This window comes from Acipenser ruthenus, chromosome 1 (assembly GCF_902713425.1).
Source record: "Acipenser ruthenus chromosome 1, fAciRut3.2 maternal haplotype, whole genome shotgun sequence".
Taxonomy (NCBI): Eukaryota; Metazoa; Chordata; class Actinopteri; order Acipenseriformes; family Acipenseridae; genus Acipenser; species Acipenser ruthenus.
In genome coordinates, this window is record NC_081189.1 from 49,330,368 (window position 1) to 49,349,808 (window position 19,441).

The 19,441-nt window shown below is 40.8% G+C and overlaps 1 protein-coding gene across 2 annotated transcripts in view; it reads right to left on the bottom strand.

The window, feature by feature from the left end:
- Positions 1-7,699: 7,699 nt before the first annotated feature.
- The window catches only part of LOC117420875 (zinc finger and BTB domain-containing protein 5), a 33,416-nt gene continuing 21,674 nt past the window's right edge, over positions 7,700-19,441 (bottom strand). For both annotated transcript variants that reach the window (XM_034034592.3, XM_059025935.1), the window contains exon 2: positions 7,700-11,868. In XM_034034592.3, coding sequence (XP_033890483.2) covers positions 9,730-11,865 — 2,136 coding nt within the window. In that variant the 5' untranslated portion in view covers positions 11,866-11,868 and the 3' untranslated portion in view covers positions 7,700-9,729. The remainder of the gene's footprint in view (positions 11,869-19,441) is intronic.

The following is a 19,441-nucleotide window of genomic DNA, read 5'->3' on the forward strand; positions in this document are numbered from 1 at the left end:
TTTGAGGTGAGGTGAACTAAACTCTTTCAGTGAATCTTCAATGTCTGCTGAAGTAGCCAGTCAAATATTTCCTCTCCAGAAGAAGAGGTTGCTTCACTGGTGATGTCAGAACTGTAAGCAAGGATATTAAAAACTTAAAGGAGCAAGCTCTGTTGAACTGAAGCTCAATACTATAAAGTGACAATTTGTGAAGTGGAAATGCCAGTACATTGCGTTTTATTGGATACTTCTCTTACCCAATGAGACAACCATTCAGCGGAGTTCTAACCCATGCTTGGGGCCTAAATGTGCCTTTCCAGATTACACCCACTGGTATATTGTGTTGAACTGACACAAATTATAAACTGTATGCTGTATATTAAACACAAATGACCAATAGGTCCAGGGGTTGAGGGTGCTCATATATGGTTATGGTTATGATTGCAATCCTTTTTTTCTTAAATGTGCTCAGAATTTGATTGGCAAAATAAGCTAATCATCTTTACTGTACTGTATATGTGTGGAATGGATACCTTATTCCCTTGAGAAAGAATACACGTCTGGTTTCACAGACCCAAATGACCAATTCATCTTAGACTGCCTCATGTAACGTTACATTAGATAAATCAAATTTAGTGCTAGAGGGGTCTGAAAAAAGCAGTGAAGTATTTACACTCAATTAATTACAGGGGGAAATAATATAGATGATGCAAACAAATTCTGGATACTTTTACCTTTATTCCAGCTTTTACAAGAAGTGAAATGTGATACACATAGTGTAAGTGCGGTAAACATTATTCACTTTTGGAATATCGTAACTCTGGGTTAGACTCCAGAGTTTGTAAGGCAATAACTTTATTTTTATTTTTTTTATAAACAATGGTATTTGGATTTATATGTTAAGGTTGTAGAAATAACATTGTTTTACAGTGCACTTTCAAACATTCACGTAACCTTTATGCTTAAATTTAAGACCTTGTACATCACTGCGTACATAATAAAACTAACAAAACTGTAGCCGCCAGGTGAATCAACATTGCTGGTAGTATATTATAGTATCCCTGCTATCCATTTGGTAATCTTTCTCCCACCAATAGCATACACAAACTGGGCACCAAGAATGCACAAGCCAGTCAAGGCTGTCATATTCACATTTGTAAGGTATTAACTGGTCAGTCAAGTTGAGGAAATATCTTTATTGCAAACAATATTTTGTATGCAATTTGATTTCAAAATAAATTGGCAATTTAATCACTTTAACATGATATATCAATTACATTCAGCAGTATTCAGTATTCATGCAAGTTTACAAAACATTTTTTTTTATTTGTTTAAAAAGAGAGGCAACACACTGGACAACACTGAACATTTTTGCCTTTAGAAAGTGCTAGGTAATTGACAAGCGACTAGAAGCAATTTTGTGGAATAGATGCTAAAATAAAAACAGTGGTTTGGGTTTGTCAGTTACCAATGTTAGAGTCACTGGTGAGGCTAAAAGACTTCAAACAACACAGGAACATGGCAGTATACAGTTGTGTCTAAGCAGACCCTGAATTAGTGCCCTAAAACTAAAAAGTGAATTTGTGAAGGCATCAGAAACAGTTCTATTGTGTTAGAATTGTAATGCTTTGGGATGGCTTTACTGTGATGTTTATGTTTAATAAAACATAGTATTTAACTGGAGGGATTTATATACATATATAAAAAAAGATAATCCTGTGTGGAAGAGAAGAAACTTTAATGCTGACAAATACAGACGTATTGAAACACAGAGCAGGGGAATCCACAGGATTCAGTCTTCAGTTCAATCAAATATTTCATATGCTTCACACTTTTTTTTAACAGATTAAGAATTATCTGCCTTTCACAGTTTAATAAATCAATCTTGACCAAGGTACATGGTAAATGCGCATCAGTAGTTTCAAATCCCGATAAACGTAGATGTTGGTGCCCCAGTGTGTTGTCTGTATTAAGAACCCTTAGCAAGCAACTGCCTAGGCGTCCACACAGACTAATCTTTATAGATATATCAAAAAGTGCAGTGTTTGTGAGAATCTCTGATCAAATGACCAACTGTTATCATTTACAAGCAATTTACAATACTTTTACAGTAGGCTTTTTACTGGCCATAAAATCAAGCTCAAATTCAATAAAGCATATGCTGAAATAATGATTATCTTAATACAGTATCCAGATATTTCCTCCTTACTAAGCTTGTATGGTTTTTAAGTGCTGCATAATAGTTATCTAAGAAATAATCCACCCAGGAAGTGCGGTAGGAATTGTAATAACGCACGCCCTGGGTTAGGTTATTTTGCTTATAAAATGGATACATTTTTTTTTTTTTAAATAATTACACAAACTAGCTTTTTTAAGGAAAAAATAAGTATAAATATATTCTGGATCCTTCCACTGAGAAAAAATGATCCCTGAAGACTTTGATTGTAACATATATTTTGTACTTTTTTTTTTATTTGCCATAAACATTACATTGAACAGTGCCATTTATAGTAACATTTTTTAGATGAAATGACATTTGTGAATTGAAAGCAGACTGATTTCCCACATCTGAGGGAGGATTCATGGAACAGCCAAACACTGCACTGCACTGGCACTCGGAGTTTTTTGTTTTTTTTTTTGGAGGAAATGAGCCTACTCAGGCTTTGCAGTCTTCAAGAGATGCTGACCAATAATTACTGAAGCTGTTTTCACACCAATGGCTGGTAACCAGAGTAATTTCCTTAGATTGTAAACCAGCATTAGATGATATGTGGACTAAACGACTTCCGTGTCAGTTTGCGTAGTGCCGCAGTCCTTCCCGTCCGTGGTGAGAATTCTATGCCGAACCCGACCTTTGTTTAAAAGCCCAACGGGTGTGTCAGCAGAGAGCAGGAGAGATTTTAATTTTGTTTTAAGTATGTTTCTGAAATTGGAGATTAGTGGTGAGATGTAGGTGTTGTGTCAAGTTTAAACATTGCATGCTTGCTAGTCAGTTTTATAAGGCAATATTTAGTTTAATAAGTAGATGCTGCTGCTGCGCATATATATATATATATATATATATATATATATATATATATATATATATATATATATATATATATATATATATATATATATATATATATATAGTACTGTGCAAAAGTTTTAGGCAGGTGTGAAAAAATGCTGTAAAGTAAGAATGCTTTCAAAAATAGACATGTTAATTTATATTTATCAATTAACAAAATGCAAAGTGAGTGAACAGAAGAAAAATCTACATCAAATCAATATTTGGTGTGACCACCCTTTGCCTTCAAAACAGCATCAATTCTTCTAGGTACACTTGCACACAGTTTTTGAAGGAACTCGGCAGGTAGGTTGGCCCAAACATCTTGGAGATCTAACCACAGTTCTTCTGTGGATTTAGGCAGCCTCAATTGCTTCTCTCTCTTCATGTAATCCCAGACAGACTCGATGATGTTGAGATCAGGGCTCTGTGGGGGCCATACCATCACTTCTAGGACTCCTTGTTCTTCTTTTTATTATTATTATTATTTATTTCTTAGCAGACGCCCTTATCCAGGGCGACTTACAATTGTTACAAGATATCACATTATACATTATTTCACATTATACAGATATCACATTATTTTTACATACAATTCCCCATTTATACAGTTGGGTTTTTACTGGAGCAATCTATGTAAAGTACCTTGCTTAAGGGTACAACAGCAGTGTCACCTACTGGGGATTGAACCCACAACCCTCTAGTCAAGAGTACAGAGCCAGAGTCCAGAGCCCTAACCACTACTCCACACTGCTGCCCCGCCTTACGCTGAAGATAGTTCTTAATGACTTTCGCTGTATGTTAGGGGTCGTTGTCATGCTGCAGAATAAATTTGGGGCCAATCAGATGCCTCCCTGATGGTATTGCATGATGGATAAGTATCTGCCTGTACTTCTGAGCATTGAGGAGACCATTAATTCTGACCAAATCCCCAACTCCATTTGCAGAAATGCAGCCCCAAACTTCCAAGGAACCGCCACCATGCTTCACTGTTGCCTGCAGACACTCATTTGTGTACCGCTCCCCAGCCCTTCGGCGAATAAACTGCCTTCTGCTACAGCCAAATATTTCAAATTTTGACTCATCAGTCCAGAGCACCTTCTGCCATTTTTCTGCACCCCAGTTCCTGTGTTTTCTTGCATAGTTGAGTCGCTTGGCCTTGTTTCCACGTTGGAGGTATGGCTTTTTGGCCGCAAGTCTTCCATGAAGGCCACTTCTGACCAGACTTCTCCGGACAGTAGATGGGTGTACCAGGGTCCCACTGTTTTCTGCCAATTCTGAGCGGATGGCACTGCTGGACATCTTCAGATTGCGAAGGGAAGTAAGCATGATGTGTCTTTCATCTGCTGCAGTAAGTTTCCTTGGCTGACCACTGCGTCTACGGTCCTCAACGTTGCCCGTTTCTTTGTGCTTCTTCAAAAGAGCTTGGACAGTACATCTGGAAACCCCTGTCTGCCTTGAAATTTCTGCCTGGGTGAGACCTTGCTGATGCATTATAACTACCTTGTGTCTTGTTGCTGTGCTCAGTCTTGCCATGGTGTATGACTTTTGACAGTAAACTGTCTTCAGCAACCTCACCTTGTTAGCTGAGTTTGGCTGTTCCTCACCCAGTTTTATTCCTCCTACACAGCTGTTTCTGTTTCAGTTAATGATTGTGTTTCAACCTACATATTGAATTGATGATCATTAGCACCTGTTTGGTATAATTGTTTAATCATACACCTGTCTATATGCCTACAAAATCCCTGACTTTGTGCAAGTGTACCTAGAAGAATTGATGCTGTTTTGAAGGCAAAGGGTGGTCACACCAAATATGGATTTGATTTAGATTTTTCTTCTGTTCACTCACTTTGCATTTAGTTAATTGATAAATATAATCTATTGACATGTCTATTTTTGAAAGCACTTACTTTACAGCATTTTTTCACACCTGCCTAAAACTTTTGCACAGTACTGTGTGTATATATATATATATGTGTGGAGTAGTGGTTAGGGCTCTGGACTCTTGACCGGAGGGTCGTGGGTTCAATCCCAGGTGGGGAACACTGCTGCTGTACCCTTGAGCAAGGTACTTTACCTAGATTGCTCCAGTAAAAACCCAACTGCATAAATGGGTAATTGTATGTAAAAATAATATGATATCTTGATGTGATAACAATTGTAAGTCGCCCTGGCAAGGTCATCTGCTAAGAAATGAATAATAATAATAATAAAATTATATATATATATATATATATATATATATATATATATATATATATATAGTGCCGTGAAAAAGTATTTGCCCCGTCTGATTTTCTGCATTTTTGCAGATTTTTTACACTGAATGTTATCAGATCTTCAATCAAAACCTAATATTAGATAAAAGGGAACCTGGGTGAACAAATAACAAAAAAATTTGATACATATTTCATTTATTTATTAAAGAAAGTTATGCGACACCCAATGTCCCCATGTGAAAAAGTAATCGCCCCCTTATACTCACTAACTGGTTACGCCACCTTTAGCAGCAATAACTGCAACCAAACGCTTCCTGTAATTATTGATTAGTCTCTCACAGCGACGTGGAGGAATTTTGGCGCACTCCTCCATGCAGAACTGCTTCAACTCAGTGACATTTGTTGGTTTTCGAGCATGAACTGCTCGTTTCAGGTCCTGCCACAACATCTCAATGGGGTTTAGGTCTGGACTTTGACTAGGCAATTCCAAAACTTTAAATTTCATCAACCATTCTGATGTAGACTTGTTTTGTGTTTCGGATCATTGTCTTGCTGCATGACCCAGCTGCGCTTCAGCTTCAGCTCACGGACGGATGGCCTGACATTCTCCTGTAGAATTCTCTGATACAGAGCAGAATTCATGGTTCCTTCAATGATGGCAAGGCATCCAGGTCCTGATGCAGCAAAGCATCCCCAAACCATGACACTACCACCACCGTGCTTGACCGTTGGTATGAGGTTCTTACTGTGGAATGCAGTGTTTGGTTTTCGCCAGACATAACGGGGCCCATGTCGGCCAAAAAGTTCCACTTTTGACTCATCTGTCCATAGAACATTATTCCAGAACTCTTGAGGATCATCCAGGTGCTTTTTGGCAAACTTGAGACAAGCATTTATGTTCTTCTTAGTGAGTAATGGTTTCCGCCTTGCTACTCTGCCATGAATCCTATTTTTGCCCAGTGTCTTTCTGATGGTGGAGTCATGAACACTGACCTTAGCCGAGGCGAGAGAGGCCAGCCGATCCCTGGATGTTGTTCTAGGGTTCTTTGTGACTTCCTGGACGATTTTACACCTTGCTCTTGGAGAGATTTTGGCAGGACAGCCACTCCTGGGAAGATTCACTACTGTCCCAAACTTTCTCCATTTGGACAATATGGCTCTGACTGTGGTTCGGTGGAGCCCCAGAGCCTTAGAAATGGCTTTGTAACCCTTTACAGACTTATAGGCATCAACAACTTTTTTCCTGAGGTCTTCAGGAATTTCTTTTGTTCGTGGCTGTTAATTAAAGTACTCAAACAGCTGACCCTAATTATCCCTTTAATTGGGTTGAGTTAACTGGGGGGGGGGGGGGGGGCAATAACTTTTTCACACTTGAAGAGTGCATGTTTGATTACCTTGCACACCAACAAATGAAAGAAGCACCAAACTTTGGTGTCATTTTTTCTCTCAGACTCCCTCTATATACTACTACAACCCATAAAAAACATCTGACCAAATACAATGTGAAAAATGCAGAAAGTCAGACAGAGGGCAAATAATTTTTCACTGCACTGTATATGTCTTACATGCTGAGTGAGATTTGCGTGGTGATTTCTCAGGTGGCTTTAGAATAGTGTTACTCCTACTGCTTGCTTCTGAGTTTTCTTTGTTCTGTTCTCTGACTAAATAAATACCACAGTATATTTGCCAATCTTTCTGTAATGCTTAGTGACAGAGATGGGGAAAAAAAGATTGTTGAATGGTTTAAATGCTGTTTCAGTTGTATGTTGACGTTGGTCATGTGACCTTGTTCAGCCAATCACTGCACTTAATTTATCCAAACCATTTTATAATCTAGTTTAAGTACCCCTGCCTTCCAGACTGAACAGGTCTAAATTGCAAAAACTGGTTACGTGGAGGATGATATGCACAGGAAAAATATCTTATGACAAAGACACACCAAAGGGTTGTTCAAGAATGTCAACATTTAAGTAGAATTGAAAACTATTAATACAGTAGAAAGAAATTTCATTGACAAGGATGAGGACAGAAATATCTGAGCGAATGCTGTTTGGTAAAACAGTTCTTAATATCACACAATCAGGCTTTTCTTATACCTTAAACTGATCAGGGACACTTTTTTTCCAGCCACAGCAGTTCAATGCAAGAAGAGACAATGGGCCAGATTCTCTCAAAATTCACTGCAGTGAAGTTTGTACCAGTAATGAACATGGAAGAAACAATTGGTTTCACATTAGCTAAGATTTGGTTTGGTAGTCCAAGATTGGTAATCTCAACATGTTTGGAACATAAAAATGCAACTCAACTCATATTTTTTTTAGAATGCCCTTTAGCACTTTCACATCTCACGTGTATTTCCAGCAATAGCCCATAACATGACTTGCTGTAGACCTCCACTGTGGATGTTAAAAAGCCCAAATTAATATTGGCATGACAATCTGAAAAAGATTGGTCTAAAAATAGATATCAGGACAGGTCAGCTCTGTCACAATTCCAGTCTTTTTTATACAGATTAGGCTGTAAATATATAGACATATCTACGGTTTTCTTACCTGGTGGGCATAATACAGATACAGTAGTATTTAAAAATGTTAATGACAATGTTTGCTGTGCACTTTAACACAAAACAGATGGAAACAGAAGGGTTGTAGACATGTTAGCCAAGTGCCTGATCAGACAGCCTATTATTTTCAAACCAGGCAGGTAAGAGTAAAAGTTGCATTAGGAGTTGAAATGGGGAAACACTTGCCATGCTAAAACAAAACGTTAGTGTCTGTGGTTTGTACTGTATTGCAGATGGACTAGTACACAAGGGGGTAGTCTTGCTTCAGAAGTTATTTATTTATTTATTTATTTATTTATTTAAAGGGAAGTCCCTGTCCTTAAGATCACCAGTCTTGTCTTAACAACCACCTTTACTGCAGTTGCAAATTTGATAAGCAAAATTATTTCAAGACCAAACCCTCCCTTGAGATTTCACCGTTTAAAACACATAATATTTCTACATTTAATATTCAGCTGGAGTCAAAATATTGCTACAAAAAGCACACATGAACAATAACGTCACTAGTCCATATACATTTTGTAACTGTTTAAAGCAAAACTACAGCAAAGACTATGTAAGTGTGCATTATTTACACTGTAACTTACTGTCCCTGGTTATTAGTAACTTCAGCACTTTTCCCAAGAAGTTTTCTTGTAAAAAGCAGTTCGCCACAAGGCTGTTTTTAAAATTGGAAAATAAAAAAGTAGTCAGAGAGCCTTTTTTGGGGGGTTAGTTTTTAATCACAACAGTCACTACTGGCTGCAATACAGTCTATGACAACTACCCTGTTTGCTGTGCAGTGTAGCTTCTAAATGTTTGCTGCTGTAAGAAAAGCTTGTGAAAATGAAGCAGCACCTTCCATTACACAGTTCACTCCTAAAGAGGGCTCCATCCCTCCCTCCAGACAATATACTGTGCAAAACATACTGGCAAACAAAACAAAAAAAATAAATTAAGACAGGATCTTAAAAAGTAGCAGGGTTCCAAAAAAAAAAAAAAAAAAAAGCATTTTATGTCCCCACGTGTTGCTACAACTGTTAAATAATGTACCTGTAATTTTTCTTTTCATTGTTAACATCCAGACAACTTTTTACACTTATAACTTTAAAGTCTGTTTCAAAGCTCTTACCAAAATGGCCGCTCTAGTGCACTGGGGTGCAAGATCTGTCCTCTAAATCACTGCAGGAACAGTGATAAAATGTTAAAAAAAAACATAGTTTAAAAAAACAAACATAACAAGTGCTCTGGCTTTTCTGTACCACATCATGGATCGTTACTGCTATGTTACCTGTTTAACAATGTGGGCAATAATCCTAACACTATCAGCGCACTAGTGCAGCCATTTTGAAAACAGCTTTGAAACAGACTTTAAAGTTGTAAGTGTAAACAGTTGTCAGGATGTTAACAATGGAAAGAAAAATTACAGGTATGTTCTTTAAACAGTTGTAGCAACACCTGGGGATGTATAATGCTATATTTAAATATATTTATAAAAAAAAAATGAAAACAAGAGAAATACTCCATGAAATCAATCCATGGGATTGATTTAAAAAAAATAAATAACGCATCTCACTAAAAAGGTTCAACATTATTATGCTTATGCTTATGTTATCTATTTATATATTGTATATATTTTTTTTCATACAAGATTAAAATGCAGATGTTAACCAGGGTCCTGTTTGATTTGACAGCTTATATTACAATGTTAGTGGGAACAAAATAAAAAATACAACAAACTATTGGCAGCTTAAAACAATAAAATAAACATTGACAGCTTTTGTTATAAGGTTAGGACTATTCTATTATGCTGTCTACTATGACTACTGCCCACTTCGGGTTAGGTCCATGATAACCCTGAAAGTAATGGCCGTCCACCTGTGCTTAGGTTTTGGGCAAGTAGGTCCAGTTTGAGTTGAAGATTGTGAGTAGAAGGGTTGTTAGAGCAGAGTGTTGGGCAGGTTGCTGTTCTGCCACCGCAGGCATGTGGTCTTCGAGTGCTTGTAGAGGTGGCTGGACTGACTGAAGCGCTTGCCACATTTGAGGCAAGCATAGGGTTTTTCTCCTGTGTGCACACGGATGTGCTTCTTGCAATCTGTTAGGGTTAGGAAAGTTTTGCAGCAAATTTTGCAGGCGTACTTGCGTGCCCCTTCTACCACTAATACATTGTGCTCCGAGAGCGCTTTCTTACATTTAGACAGCACGTCAGCAGAGGCGCGTGTCAACTGGGGAAGGGCCGCCACCTGCTGACCCCCATCGTAACCCGAGGAAGCTGCCCTGTTGAGCAGCATGTGGGAGCCGCTGCCTCCTCCAACACCTCCAAAGGAAGACGAGGAAGATGACGCATCCTGCAGCGGAGTCCCATCCATTCGCATCGAGGCACCCATCACTGGCATCTTAGGGGCGATACGACGGTAGCCTGGAAAACCCATGTTTGCTGGCATCCCACCCCCACCTCCTTCTACTCCTTTAGTAGACCTGGAAAGGGAGTGTAGGCCCAGGCTGGACCTCTGGAAATCCAATGCAAACTGATCACCCCCGCGGTAGCCATGGCCCATTGCATCTTGCATCGGCCGCAGGAAGTGAGCGTCCGAGGAATCATTGAAAGGGTTGCTGTCCCCTGACAGGTGCTGATGGTGGTGGTGGTGGTGGTGGTGATGGGAAGGCCCATTGATAGATTCGGGGCTCAGGAGGTAGGCTGTATCCCCTTCCATGCGGCACTCCCCGCTGGTGGTGTTGGGAAGGTTGTCATCAGTGCCTTGGCCGTAGTTGCCCCCAGCTGCCCTGCCCTTGTTAAGGAAGCTGGAGATGCTGAAATTCTGCTTGCCACCTAGGTTGCCATTGCTGGTGGGACCTACTCCTCTGCTGTCCCCCATATGGTCAGTTGTGGACTGAGGATCCGAGTAGCTGCGGTCACTGCTCTCTGGACTCAGCTCGATCTTGTCAGCCCCCTGCTCCACCTGGTCACTGCCCTCAGCCTGCGAGATGACATCACTGACCTCATCCTGGGGCTCCGGGGAGCTCAGGGGTTCACTCTTCACCACCACACGCATGTGCTGCTCCTCATCCTCTTCCTTTTCACCCCGCACTCCCACATCCTTCACTCCATCCTCAGGGGCGACCTGACCCTGGAAGCTGTCGTCATCAGCTGCCTGGTCATTCCGGGTCTGTTGTTGCCCTGTGTTGCTGCCACCATCTGATTGGCTAGGCAGCTGGGCATCCTCTTGGGTACTGTAGGGCTGCTCAAACATCATGGTGCTATCATCTGCATTGTCCACTGATGAGACACTTCCCAGGCCTTCATCCAGTTTTGGCCCATCGCCCAGCTTGAGGGAATCCGGGGAGAAGTATTCATGAGCATGGGCTCCTGTGTCCACCACAACACCACCACCAACGTCCCCCATCATCATGGACTTCTCGGCTGTAACTGAAGGCCTCAGCCGCTGCCTGGACCTGTCCTCAGCAGCAGAGGGCTTCCTCTTGTGGAAGCGCCGTATGGGAAAGGATGCTCGCTGTTCTACCACTCTTGCTCCTCCACCCCGGATCGGATTGGTTTCCTCAGCCCCGTTCTGCCCACCAAGCGCCGAGCTGACCAGGCTGAGACCCAGCTGCTGCAGCAGGAAGGAGCGCTGGAGCCGGGAGCTGGCAGCCTGCTGTTCCTGCTGGGCCCGATCGCTATTGGTGTTGCCAGGGGGGGACATGGGCAGGGTGCGGGTGGTGAGGTAGTGCTTACAAGCCTTGACCACAGCGTTGAGGTGGAGATGTGAGGCGGCTAGCAGCACGTCCATGACGTTGCTCTCACCTAGCATCAGTGTGGAGGTATACATCATATCAATGAGGGCGGCGAAGGCCTCGGCCGTCACCACCTCGCTGTCCAGCTGGATCATGTTCATGCTGGTGTCTCCCTCTGCCACTGTGAAGAGAGCCCGGAAATGTGTGCTACAAGCTGCTAGCACTGAGCGGTGCGCCTTGAAGTGACGGCTCCCCACCACGATCACACAGTCACACAACTGTCCATGTAGGCGCTGATAATTCAGCTGCTGGAAGATCTGGTCAAAATGCCCTGGGAAATCCATGGCCTGCCAAAAGAGAAACAGAGACAAATCAGCTTGGTCCAATATGGTTTCAAAGACATGGCACAATTTGTTTTAAGATACATGAATTTGGTGTAAATGCAGTTCTATACTTGCTGTAGTTGCTAAAATGGCTTGCTTGGCACCTGGGGCAGTAGCAACAGTACTACAAAGACAGTGCAATGCTTCTGACATCAAATCTTAGGCACACAAAAGTCAAGCATAGCTGTCTTTTTGAGAGTTATATTCCAAATGTGAAGCCTCAAAGCATTTGGTCTTTAAAATTTAGAAACCAAAAAGTCACATCACCACAAAATGGTTGTCATATTAGGTAACAGGTCAAACTGAAGGGTACATTAAACATTTTGCCAGAGGAGTTTCAATAACACTTAATATCTAGGTTGAATCTCAAACAATTTAAACAATATGAGCTACTGAAAACGTGTCTGCATCGGTAGTACATTTACATAAACTTCTCCCCTACGGTGGGGATTCTTAAATATGTTAGATTGGAACAGATACTTTAAAATGGACTGCTTACAAGGCAGTAAAGACTGAATTCTCTTTTAAATCAAAGGTGTCAGTTTTTTCTGTACTTTAACAGGTTTACTGAAGCAAACCGGAACAATTATGGAAATTCCATTTGACACAACATAAAAGAAATTGTCGAGGGAATGATTCATTAAAGCTTTAATTGATTGTCCGTGAAGTCTGGAGATCCAGCTGAGAAGAACAGGAGGAAGCAATAATATTGTGCTGAAAATGGGGAGCATTAAGAAAAGCATTATGCTGAGGCCTATCAAATCTGGAGTAGATTAAGGCTCAACTGGTCCGGCAATGATTCATGACAATAATGTCCATAGAATATCTGTGAAATTGGAAGTGCCATATTCAAGATGCTTGAATATTCTTTGAACCCAGATTGCAAAACAACTGCACTGTACAAATGTAGCATGTGTTATGAAAGCCTTTATGAGTTTCCCCAAAATCTTAAGTACATTTCAGGTTTTGTAATAATTTTTTCTGAGGGGAGCAATAGTCCTAAGAACATAAAAAAGCTTACAAACGAGAGGAGGCCATTCAGCCCATCTTGCTCGTTTGGTTGTTAGTAGTTTATTGATCCCAGAATCTCATCTCATCAAGGATCCCAGGGTGTCAGCTTCAGCAACATTTTAAAAAAAAGTGCCTCCTATTTTCTGTTCTGAATGCCCCTTTATCTAATCTCTATTTGTGACCCCTGGTCCTTGTTTCTTTTTTCAGGTTGAAAAAGTCCCCTGGGTTGACATTGTCAATACCTTTTAGGATTTTGAATGCTTGAATCAGATCGCCGTGTAGTCTTCTTTGTTCAAGACTGAATAGATTCAATTCTTTAAGCCTGTCTGCATATGACATGCCTTTTAAACCTGAAATAATTCTGGTCGCTCTTCTTTGCACTCTTTCTAGAGCTGCAATTTCTATGCACGTTACAAGTATGCGGGACCGCGTTTACGCTCCTGCACGATACTCTACAGTTCAGTGTAATTTCACAACTAGGAGGAGATAGGGCTGGAGCAAGTAGAGCTGGTGTTTTTCTGTGATTCTTTAAAAAATGTGCAGGTTCTGTTATTAAAACAATGCTTGTTAACCCGGTCCTGGAAAACAGTCTGGTTTATCTGCTTGAACTCGCAAAAACAACACAACACAGAGTGAGGGTAAAAGTGATGAAAGCTAGAAATAAACAAATACTCAAAGGTTGCTATATATGCTAATAAATAATAATAATAATAATAATAATAATAATAATAATAATAATAATAATAATAAGAGTAGGGATTATAAGCTTAACAAACTAAACGACTAACCAGGGTGTGTATATAGACATTACACCAGCTGCAGCCACTAGATAACATGTGATGGGAAAAACACTAGGAGCCGAAACCAACCGTGGTCTATGTACCTGATAAGCTGCATGCAAGGACAGAGGGAGAACACCCCGGAGCCTAGAGCAGAACTTTTACAAAGTTCGTCTTAGACAGCCCCTGCGGCGGAAGCAGCACCAATCACCAAGTGACAAATGGACTTACACACCTATGCGGCAAACTTTAACCAATAAGTGGTACTAATCGTGCAATTATAATGAGGTATAAATAACGTTGCAAACTGTTGTTCTGAGAGCTTGCCTTGTGGAATGCCACTCGTGTAACCTCCCCGGCTCGTGATTAAAGCTTTTCCACACTGCTTTTGAGTCAGATAGCCAAAAGTAGAGCTTTTACCTAACCCGTGGACAGCACTGTACACTCACACACAATTTGTTGTTATGCAGACTGCAAGAAGCAGGCATACCAACTCTACTGGTGAAGACATCTATGTAAATATAGTTTCCATTAAAACCTACCCGTGCACCGGTTCTCAATAACAATCAAATGTGTCCGTCCACTAAACAAATTAGGGACATCACGGTATGCCGCTTTCACAGTATACAATACAGTGGTATAGGCCTACATAGGGCCCTATGAAATCCGTTTTATTTATTTCGTGTTTTCGGATTTGTTTTTCATTGATTTTTTTCCTGTTTAAAAAAAATGTAATTCAGCGTGTACGTTGTTTTAAATCAAAATGCTTTGATACAGTAATAACAATTAAAATACCCTAACAATTATGTGGGATGAAAGTAAAGAGGTCATTGAAATAGGCATCCCCATCTGTATGTTGTGGTTATTTCATTCTTTAAAACCTGTAAAAAAAAAGTTTATTTTATAAATTAATAAAGCACAGAACCAATAATGGACCCCTTGGACTTTTCCACATTTTGTAGTGTTACAACCTGGAATTAAAATGGATTTAATTAGGATTTTTTGTCACTGATCTACACAAAATAGTCCATAATGTCGAAGTGGGGAAAAAAATCTACATATTTTTCAAAATTATTTACAAATAAAAAACTGAAAAGTCTTGATTGCACAAGTATTCCCCCCCTTTGCTGTGACACCCCTAAATGAGCTCTGGTGCAACCAATTGCCTTCAGAAGTCACATAATTAGTTGAACGGAGTCCACCTGTGTGCAATTGAAGTGTCACATGATCTCAGATTAAATACACCTGTTTCTGGAAGGCCCCAAAGTTTGTTAGAGAGCATATCTAAACAAACAGCATCATGAAGACCAAGGAGCTATCAAAACAAGTCCGGGATAAAGTTCTGGAGAAGCACCAATCAGGGTTGGGTTATAAAAAAACATCCCAAACTTTGAACATCCCCCAGAGCACCGTTAAATCCATTCTTAAAAAATGGAAAGAAAATGGCACAACCGCGACTCTGCCTAGAGAAGGCCGTCCACCAAAACTCAGTGACCAGGTAAGGAGGGCATTAGTCAGAGAAGCAAACAAGAGGCCAATGGTAACTCTGAAGGAGCTGGAGAGATCCACAGCCGAGATGGGAGAAACCGTCCATGGGACAACTATAACCTGGACACTCCACAAAGCTGGGCTTTATGGAAGAGTGGCGAGAAGAAAGCCATTGCTGAAAAAAACCCATATCAAATCCCGTTTGGATTTTGCCAAAAGGCATGTGGGAGACACAGCAAACATGTGGAAAAAGGTTCTCTGGTCTGATGAGACCAAAATTGAACTTTTTGACCTTAGCGCAAAACGCTATGTGTGGCTGTGGCAATGTGCCCCGCCCCTGTGTGCATTTGTGTGTTATATGTTGTATGTTGCGTGTGTAAATGTTGGTGTATAGTCATTGGTACACGGGATATAAACGGGTCTGTGTTTCACGTGTATTTAAAAATGTAGATTTGTATTTAGGCACAAGGATGGCACAAATCACTTCACGTGCTGGTTAAAATGTAATGTGTGGTCACAAGAGTACACTATATTAATTCACGTGCAGTTGTACCGAGACTTCAATTGATTGATTAGCAATCGAGTCTCAGTATAGCTGCATAAAAGCAGCACGTTTTTACTCACTCGGGGTTGGGTGTTCAGGGCGAAAGAACGAGAGAGAGAGAAGGTAAAGAGAAGAATAAGTAATAATAATAATAATAATAAGTGTTTCTCACCGTGTTTGTTCGTCCCTGTTTGTTAGTGTCTGTCCGTTTTGTTTGTCTGTTTATTTTGGCGTGAAGTGCCGTGTCCTGTTTTGTGTTACAACCTTTTTATTTTCTGTTCTGTCTGTTTAATTATTAAATGCTGAGCGCGATCACGCTTCCTGTTTCTGGTCTGACGTCACCCACTGCAGCCGTCTTTGTGACAGTGGCGCAAAGCCAACACTGCTCATCACCCTGAGAACACCATCCCCACGGTGAAGCATGGTGGTGGCAGCATCATGTTATGGCGATGCTTTTCATCGACAGGGACTGGGAAACTGGTCAGGATTGAGGGCAAGATGGATGGAGCCAAATACAGGGAAATTCTAGAGGAAAACCTGTTTCAGTCTGCAAGAGACCTGGGACTGGGGCGGAGGTTCACCTTCCAGCAGGACCATGACCCTAAACACACAGCCAAAGCTACACTGGAGTGGTTTAAAAACAAGAACCTGAATGTCTTAGAATGGCCCAGTCAAAGCCCAGACCTCAATCCGATTGAGAATCTGTGGCAAGACTTGAAAATTGCTGTTCACCAACGGTCCCCATCCAACTTGACAGAGCTTGAGCAATTTTGCGAAGAAGAATGGGTAAAAATTGCAGGATCCAGATGTGCAAAGCTGGTAGAGACTTACCCAAAAAGACTCACAGCTGCAATTGCTGCCAAAAGGTGCTTCTACCAAATATTGACTCAGGGGGGTGAATACTTATGCAACCAACAAATGTCTTTTTTTTTTGTTTAATTAACTTTTGTGTCACAATAAAAAATATTTTGCACCTTCAAAGTGTTAAGTATGTTGTGTAAATCAAATGGTAAAAATCCCAATTAAATCCATTTTAATTCCAGGTTGTAACACTACAAAATGTGGAAAAGTCCAAGGGGGGTGAATACTTATGCAAGGCACTGTATATTTGATACAGCTTCAAAAGTCTCTTCAGCTGCTCTTCTTCCGAATGCTGTGCCATACATGAGCTAACTAACAAATTGGTAAAAATGCAGATATTGTGGGAAGGTTCTATCTAAAGTCTTTGTGCTATACAACATACTCAATACACGGGAGCTGCTTTAATCATAAGGTAAAAATCAAGTTGTAAAAAGTTCTAACTACATATCATCCAATGGAGTTTGAATTATAAGGGTTTATCTCCGCTACCATCTACACCAAACAGAAATCCCCTTACTAGCTGAACAGCCAATTAACTGCATTTTTACAACCAGATCTAGCAATCAGAGCCTTGCTACCTGACCAGAGGCTGAAGGGGCACGACAATAACACCCAGTTTCCATTAGCCACGTTTAGGTACACTTCAGCTGGTCTGTCTGAGTCCAGGGCATTTCCACCTACTCAGGTCTACCTCAGTGTGTCCCAAACCGGTTTGAGATGGTACAGTTTCGTATCTCATACCCGATGAGTCCCAGCTGGTCCAGGCGGACGTGTCATTACGTAGCACTATACGCAACGCCAGTGTGTTTTTGGATTTCACTGCAGTAATGGCGGTCGTTAGCGAGCCAAGAAAAGAAAATGTTTGCTTACCTTGGGATGGGGAGGAAATTTAAGTTCCATTCAGGAGCGAAATCTTAAAGTTTATGAAAAAATTTCATGCAGGCAATGGGAATTGAAAGGACAGAAATTTAGTGTTGTGACAAAATAAATAAAAAACAAAACTTAAAATATAGTACAAAAAAGTGAAGGGCGCCAACAACAAAAGTGGCAACAACAGAAAATGTTCAAATACTTTGAGCTAATAGACAACATATTGGGATGCCGTCTAGTACACAGACTCGAAGGTGTTGTTTATACCAGTCCGAGAGGTATGTGGACTTCTGTTTTAAATGAAGCTTTGTTGTTGTTCGGCAACTTTATACCCAAAAGAATTTGACAGAGGTATTATTTTTTTTCAGTTAAAGAACAATTATTCTTGTATTAAATGTACATTACTGTATACAGTTTGTGGGCATTTCTAACATATGTGAAATATATATCCATTCAGAACCAACAACCAGTGATTCCAATGACGGATCACCAGGATCTTCAACCTACATGGCTTCCCCAGGACCTGCAGCACGTCCCAGAGGTAATTGTGCAGTTACAGCAATGTACTATTGCACAAAGTATTATTATATATGATTTTGTTTTTCAATCATATTGTTGCCATAAAGCAGCCCCTGCAAATAAGTTGAACTCTTTTTGTACAGCATGCTTAAATGTTATGCTACATCACAGATCATGTGTTTTGTTTAATTGTTTATGCTTGCAGTGGTCTGATATTTGTTTTTGCTTTTTGTCAGGCAGGAAAAATAAAACACCCAGATTCTATCAGTGCCCTCGTATCTGGATTTGTAGACTTTGATGCCAACTACCTCCAATTACAGAGAGAGAAGTTTACATTTGAACAGGAGAACAGAAGGCATGATATGGAGTTCAGAAGACAAGAACTAGAACACCAAAAGCAAGTGATTGAGATCCAGAGGCTCCTTGTCAATGTGTTGGCAAAGTTTGGTGCTTCTTTCATGTGTTTGGTGTGCAAGGTAATCAAACATGCAATCTTCAGGTGTGAAAAAGTTATTGCCCCCCCCCCCCAAGTTAAATCAACCCAATTAAAGGGATAGTTAGGGTCAGCTGTTTGAGTACTTTGGTTAACAACCAGGCCTGATTTAGGCCAGCCCTGCCCAATATAAATCTGACTAACTTTGGCCCTTACCATCAGAGTGAAGTTGTCAGCACACAGGTTCTAGAGGCACATCATGCCACGAACAAAAGAAATTCCTGAAGACCTCCGGAAAAAAGTTGTTGATGCCTATCAGTCTGGAAAGGGTTACAAAGCCATTTCTAAGGCTCTGGGGCTCCACCGAACCACAGTCAGAGCCATATTGTCCAAATGGAGAAAGTTTGGGACAGTAGTGAATCTTCCCAGGAGTGGCCGTCCTGCCAAAATCTCTCCAAGAGCAAGGTGTAAAATCGTCCAGGAAGTCACAAAGAACACTAGAACATCCAGGGATCTGCAGGCCTCTCTCACCTCGGCTAAGGTCAGTGTTCATGACTCCACCATCAGAAAGACACTGAGCAAAAATGGGATTCATGGCAGAGAAGCAAGGCGGAAACCATGCTCACTAAGAAGAACATGAATGCTCGTCTCAAGTTTGCCAAAAAGCATCTGGATGATCCTCAAGAGTTCTGGAACAATGTTCTATGGACAGATGAGTCAAAAGTGGAACTTTTGGGCCAACATGGACCCCGTTATGTCTGGCGAAAACCAAACACTGTATTCCACAGTAAGAACCTCATACCAACAGTCTAGCATGGTGGTGGTAGTGTCATGGTTTGGGGATGCTTTGCTGCATCAGGACCTGGATGCCTTGCCATCATTGAGGAACCATGAATTCTGCTCTGTATCAGAGAATTCTACAGGAGAATGTCAGGCCATCCGTCCGTGAGCTGAAGCTGAAGCGCAGCTGGGTCATGCAGCAAGACAATGATCCGAAACACAAAAACAAGTCTACATCAGAATGGTTGAAGA